The 6853-nt window shown below is 39.2% G+C and overlaps 1 protein-coding gene across 1 annotated transcript; it reads left to right on the top strand.

Annotated features, from left to right (window-relative positions):
* The first annotated feature begins 418 nt into the window (after positions 1-418).
* On the top strand, positions 419-6148 carry COX5A_1 (Cytochrome c oxidase subunit 5A). Its single transcript, XM_051208233.1, has 6 exons — positions 419-906; positions 941-1221; positions 1257-1752; positions 1795-2135; positions 2174-2594; positions 5941-6148. Exons 1-3 carry the CDS (start codon positions 873-875, stop codon positions 1395-1397), a joined length of 456 nt encoding a protein of 151 aa, XP_051066943.1. The 5' UTR covers positions 419-872; the 3' UTR covers positions 1398-1752; positions 1795-2135; positions 2174-2594; positions 5941-6148.
* Positions 6149-6853: the final 705 nt, after the last annotated feature.

Here is a 6853-nt window from a genome sequence, read left to right as displayed (position 1 = left end):
GCTCATTGGTGGCATGGTTAGACAGGTGGTCACTAGAAGTTAATCCTAATAAAAATGTAGTGATGCAGTTAAATAACTCTGATGAATCGTATCACTATACACTACGTGGTTTAGTGCTACCCAAAGCAAGAAACTATAAAGATTTAGGAGTCATATCAAGCAATGATCTCAAAGCCACTAGTCACTGTAAGGCTGCTGCTTCAAAAGGCTATAGGGCATTATGGTCAATTCGTAGGTATTTCCAGTATTTAGACGATGAAATGTTTAGATTACTATACCCGATTTATGTGCGACCACATTTAGAATACGGGATTCAAGCAGCGTGTCCTTGTTTCAAGTACGAAGCAGATATGCTGGAAAGAGTCCAAAGACGAGGTACTAAGATGGTACAAGGTCTATCGGGCCTATATTATGAAGACAGACTGAGACACCTTAACTTATTTCCGTTATCTTACCGTAGAATACAGGGTGATCTAATATTGGCTTATCATATACTGAACGATGACTTTGGTATTAACATGCCTTATTTTTTACTTCCTTCTAGGACTAATCGTTTGAGAGGACATTCGAAGAAAGTTCAAAAACCGAGATCAAATCGTTTACGTCTGGAGTTTCGTTTCTCGCACCGAGTAGTGAATTACTTTGATTCTCTACCGGGACACGTAATATCAGCACCTTCTGTAGATATATTCAAAACGATATTGGACCTCCACAGTATTACAAACTGCAAGGATTAATATAGATCGGTAGACCTCCTATCCTTATTACTGAAGACTGAAGTTGTTTGCCCTTCAACGTTCGATTCTTGTACTTGCAGATACTGAACATAGAATATTATTTAAGGCACCTCTTTCGTTTGTGTGGTTGTGGTGATGATTCGTTCGACGGCTGTCAACTTTATAAAAAGTATAACTGTTTAGCGAATTATGTTTTTTTAAAGGTTGCCATAAAACTGTCCCATATATTTATTTTAAGCCATGTGCAAACCATTCTACTAATCCAGAATATGTAAATGCAACCGAGCCTTACGAAGTATTCAGATCCCGTTTCGTGAATGCATTTGATGATCCAAAAATTGACGGTTGGGAGGCTAGATCATGGATGCAGAAACTTCATCTAGAAGACGCCGTTCCGCCCCCAGAAGTGGTGATTAGTGGCCTTAAGGCTTGTAGACGCATCAACGACATCGCTCTGGCTATAAGGTTTATTGAATGTGTGAAGGTAGGTTGTTCTATCGCATTTCGATTGTTCCTTAGTTTAAGTGCCACGTTGCCAAAGGTGCTTGGGAGTGGCTTCAAAAAGAGATTGAACCCACAATGAAACAACTCGGTTTGCCAACTTTAGGACAACTTGGATATGACGAACCTGAGTTGGCTCTAATTGACTATGACGATTAATAGCATTGTATAATCCAGAGAAAAATACATAGAGTTGTTCTGTTGGAACTATTATCCCTTTATCACACATGATAGCTGATGTGGTTCTGATCTGTTAGTAAATTCAATATGACCATTTCTAACATTTCAGTCAATGGGTAGTAAATAGTGAGTTTTAGCTCCTACCGACCAAATACACTCCTGCTCGCAAGTACTTGTTTTGTCAGCTGAAAATTTTATTTTTAATCATCTCACGTACCCCTGTCATAAGCTCTTGTGATCTGAAAGAGTAACACGGCAGTAGATCAAATGACAGCGTTGAAATTATATCTTCAATAAGAAAATTGTCATGGGTTTTTGATTACCAGTTACTCGAGTAAGTCCGTCCTATTAATCCGAAGTGACTTTTTATTAGAAGTTTTATAAGCAGTAACAGCTGGTCGCCAGTATTCCTAACATGTTAGGAGCTACCTCAGTTCTCCACTTCTTTCTGTTAAAAATAGATATGTGAAGAATCAATAGAACATTGTCTGTTACATAAGATCACATTTTAATGGGATATGTAGACACCGTCCTACAACGTCAATTAACAAAGTATGCATTTTAAATAATTCATGGGAAAAGACAAGTTTTTACACATTGTGTTCACCCCTGTGATAAAATTGTATTTGGTCTCTTATGTGTAGTCGTGAAAATACTGCAATCGATCTTTAGAAATCAGAAAACCTTACTCGCCAGTCAGGGTCATAACTCCGAAATGTACGTCTAGATGAAATTACTAATGCATGATTCATCAGTCATCATATGCTTACCTTGATTCTCTTGGATGCTTATCTGTCTTGCAGAAGATGCTCGTAAAAAGTTGTCATCTTTTCTTAAATCACGACTCTGAGGAACGCAACGTATTGTGCGACTGGTTGTCTTCTATCAAGCATTACGCTCTAGCTGTAGCAAAACGAGAAAGTACAATAAATTCGTGACATACACATTTTCGAATAATGACTGCCTCAGCCACGGCGGTGGTTTGCTTTGAAGAAGTACTCATCTGCTAACGTTTAAGTAGGAAGGTTTAGTGACCGGATGGGTAACTTCCAAAAACACTGGCATTTTAAGTTTTCTGCAGAACTTGCTTCAAAACCCAACTTCTATATATACAGTGCGGATTTACTGTACTAAAGACCATTTGTAAAGGTGATACTATTAATCCAAGGCTAAAAGGTGGGTGGTTTGCTTGTGTTTACCGTGCTATATGTTTTCCAACGTTAACTACACATTCATCTAATGGTCCCATTGCAATTCGTCTTATCAATGTTATTTCTGGTTATTGCATTTGGCATCTCATTCCGGTCGATCTTTTAAGCCAACTGATCTTTTCGTATCCGTGCAAAAATTTGTCACCCAATGAGGACTCGTAGTTCCTCTTTAGTTGATGTTAAGTGCAGTGATCAACATAGTCGACTAACTCTTTGTTATGCCGAAGATAAACACAAACCAGTAGAGACGCACTATAATTAAAAGGCAAGAAACTAGTCTTCTCAGCATACAATACCAGGTATCTTTTGTCGTCGTCCAAGCACAAGTCGTTTACATTTTAATATGTATTTACTTGCTGAATCGGTTTCCAAAAGAATACTGTTTTGATTCGTTAAAAAGTAATCGGTCAAATACTCGATTTCGCGTTTCTAATTAAACATATTGTTATTGTTGCTGGAGCAGCTCGTGAAAATGTGAAACCTAATGCTCTTCCTATGATGATATTCTGATTCTGTCAAAGCTGCACAATCTCTTATGTAGATGCTCATTAGCGTAACGAAGTTTTTGGTTCACCAACTCGGTATACTTTAACGTTCATAGATAGTTTAAAACTATGTCTTGCAGGCCATCAAATCATTTGTTTCTCTTGTGTGCGTCAAATATTTTTGCAAACGGGCTGTATAGTACTTCGTAGCGCTCTCCCAGTGGCAAACTCAAATCGATTCTCTATTGATGAAGATGGTTTTCCACTCCTTATGTTTATCGGATTATTTGACACTAATTGATTCCAATGCCAAATAAATATATAATCCATAATCCTTTAGTGTGTTGTCCGACTACTCACCCTTATGTATGTCAGTCAGTCAGCTACAACGTAGGACCAGGCACACATGCATCGGTCCAAGTTGCCACACCTCATTAGCACAACAAGATGGACACCGAATTTATAGAAGTGGTTAATCTAATGGTGGTAATATATAAAAGAAAGATTACATATAAGGACACAATACAGGAAGAAAGAATTAGTTCGTAGAAAGAAAGATATAAAGCAATTTCAATCTCATGGTTTAAGGGAAGACAGAGTGTGTACACCTACACCATTGAGATCGATTCTGAGCCATGTCACCCACAGTCTCCATACATTGGTTACGAAAGTCACGCGGACACCAACTAAGTAGTCTGCATTTATCAACATGGCTAAGACTTGAAGTTTGTGACTTCAAGCACTGATGCCACATTTTGGTTTGGCCGCCCCTAACTTTCTTCTAACCATTCCCAACACTAGTCAGCGTTGAGCGTAGTGGTAATCGGTGTTCATGCATACGTAACACATGACCCAACCATCTCAGTCGATGAAGATTCACAACCGAGTTACCATCATTCCCTAATACCCTGCATCCGAACCTCACTATTACTTACCCTGTGATCCCAGCAGATGCGAGAAATATTTGTGAGGCGTCTGTGGTCAAATACTAGTAACTTACGAGTATCTTCTACCGTTCATTAGTGGCCACGTTTCGCAGTCGTAAAGTAGAACAGAACGAGCTGTTGCTCAGCATACTCGTTCACTAATTGATAGACGGATATCTCTCCTTCGTCATAGGTGACGTAAGTTGGTAAAGGCCAAACGAGCTTTATGAATGCGTGCTGAGATTTCGTCAGACACTGACCGATTAGGGCTGATGATACTTCGAATATAAGTGAAGTTGTGGACGCGTTCGACTACTTCACTCCTTATTGTTAGTTCTGTTGTTGACGCAGACCAGTTCTGAAGCAAAAATTTCATTTAGAGGGAGGGGAGCGCATTCCAAACATTCTGGCATTGTCGCTCAGTGCTACCCGAAGACTCTGTATTTTATCAGTGTCTTCACCAAACAGGACTGTGTGATCTGTATATTCTAAGTCGATAAGCGGACCTTCTGGAAGGAGATGAATGCCCAAGAATTCAGTCGAGGAGTAGGTTATTTCCATCAGTATGTCTATGATGAAGTTAAAAAAATGGAGATGGACAGCCTGTTGGCCGATTTAAAGCAGGGTGCGTACGTTGAAGGCTCTAATGTGTAGCTTGGAGCGAGGTTTCAGTAGACCTGGGAGTGTTTTGCGCACTAGAATCGTTGGCTATGGTGACACTTGAGGATGAAGTTTGGTGTAGAAATTCGATGTAGGAAAAATAAAAGGGATTGAAGAGGGAGGTTGATTATGAATACAGTGATCTTGAGCGCTGTTAGAGGTATGAAGGCAGTTATCACTTCCCGACCACCCACACCGTGGAATGGTTCTCCTGGAGGTACTTGAAAAGGAAATTGGGTTAGACGTGATCTTAATGATTTGAGAGCGTGACCGCAATACACAAGGGACAACTGCTTGAGGTCAGTCACACTCAACCTTTTTGTGAGTAATTGTTGGGACCTTACCACCGGAGACGGATATCCGTGGGATAAGGTGAGGTGTGTATTTTTAGGGTCGACCTTTTCTAACCCCTTTTTGTGGGAAGGCAGCATCGCTGTTATGCTGGTTGTCTGAAGGAAACATTTTATGCCGTCACACCTCTGTGAATTCAACAGTATGACTTGTCCCTCGGACCTTGGGTTTGCTGCTTCTAGTCTTACCGCTCTTCAGCCGATCTGCCTGACTGTCGTGGTAGGAACTGTCATTGAGGAACTATTGTTCCAGCCAGTATAGCTCGGTTGCGTCATCACGATAGGCGAACCCGACCACCACGTCAAGGTAGCAGCAACGATCGGGCTCTATGTATGTGTTCACACAAGGATGTGAATTGATGAGTACAGTGGGATGTGAGACAGACTAAAAGCATCTATTAACATCAGTATGAAAGTCGTTTCATACCAAAACCAAAAACCCTTTATAACTTCTTTGCGAAGAAAAGAGCCTATATTTATTTACCATTTAGAGGAGAGTTAAACATCATAATTTTCTAACACTGAAAGCAGCGATGGAGAACATAAATTGCGCTGCTAAACTGGCTGTTTTTGAAAAAAGACTCCATGATTTCACACAAGCATAGGCACCGTACAGACGGCTATGCCATACCTGGTTTTTAGGCAACAATCAATTTAGCAGCGTTATATGTCTTTTCTGTGGCTGTGTACAAAAGCGATTCGACACCTTTAATCACGCCTGGTAATTTTTTAAGGCATCTTACGGTATATGAGGGTGTGACGAATTACTATTCTTTACATATATTAGTTTTTCTCTTCTTTATTTATAATTATCACTATTCGAACTTTTATTTAATTGACTTTCATTAGTTTTAACATATAAACTCCTCGTTAATTATATTTATTGCCAGATTGTTCTGAATATATAGCGCAAATACATCACATTTTCCAGATCATCTCCACCTTCCTACTGTCCTGTCAAAAGAAATTTGAATGGAAACCACAATGCCTTAAAATAGGACTAGAAATAAAGGGTTGCACTATTACTTGAGGCTTATTATTCCACATTCTGTTCTCATCTGAAATCAGGAATTCCGAAAATAACCTTTTAAACACGGGAACTACCTCATAATATTACTACATTTTCTTATTTATTATTATAAAATTTTACCCTATATACTTCGAAACCTGACTTTCGACCAGTGAATCATGGGTCAACCTGCCGAGGTCTAGACTATCAACCGGGAGACATTTAATGTGATTTGTAATCTAAAACATGAATCTGTGCGTGGTGTCTGAGCTCTTGGTTATTCTTATCATATTTTAAAATTAGAGGAAGCTAAAGATATTTGATAGGTCGATGTATTCTAAACAAGTCATATACTGTTTTACGACTTGGATTAGAAATACAAGCTTGGGCACACTGTTATAAGTCGATTATTCGCGTAGTCAGGTTCTTTTCTGATATCTCTGTCGGTCTGTATGATCTACATTAAGATCGGTTCGACCTTTGAGATAAAGCTCCTTACATGCTTTCGGGCTTACTCTTAAGGAGCTATTTGTGATAGGCATTATAAAACACATATTGCAACTGAACGTGACTGGTAATTCATGTCTGTCTCAGTTTTACATTCTAGCGACATGCTTTACGAATGTGTTACTATTGCTTCTTTGATCTTTCATACTCTTAGTTTATTCTAGGAAGCACGAAAATCATATAGCCATGGATTATTGCGTAGCCTGGAAACATGGCTGTTAGCGACTACTCAAGATTTGCGTGAACTGTGTGGATACTATGCTTAGTCTAAAGGATTAATGCGTTTA

Source organism: Schistosoma haematobium, chromosome 4 (genome assembly GCF_000699445.3).
Source record: "Schistosoma haematobium chromosome 4, whole genome shotgun sequence".
In the NCBI taxonomy this organism is placed as follows: domain Eukaryota; kingdom Metazoa; phylum Platyhelminthes; class Trematoda; order Strigeidida; family Schistosomatidae; genus Schistosoma; species Schistosoma haematobium.
Note: the sequence above shows the minus strand (reverse complement) of the source record. Positions and strands in the feature narration are given on the sequence as shown.

Excerpts from the sequence above, each read along its gene's own strand:
- COX5A_1 (XM_051208233.1), top strand. The coding sequence starts at position 873 with ATGATTCGTTCGACGGCTGTCAACTTTATAAAAA. Across the intron at positions 907-940 it reads GGCTGTCAACTTTATAAAAA|GTTGCCATAAAACTGTCCCA; the intron begins GTATAACTGTTT and ends GTTTTTTTAAAG. Across the intron at positions 1,222-1,256 it reads GGTTTATTGAATGTGTGAAG|TTTAAGTGCCACGTTGCCAA; the intron begins GTAGGTTGTTCT and ends ATTGTTCCTTAG.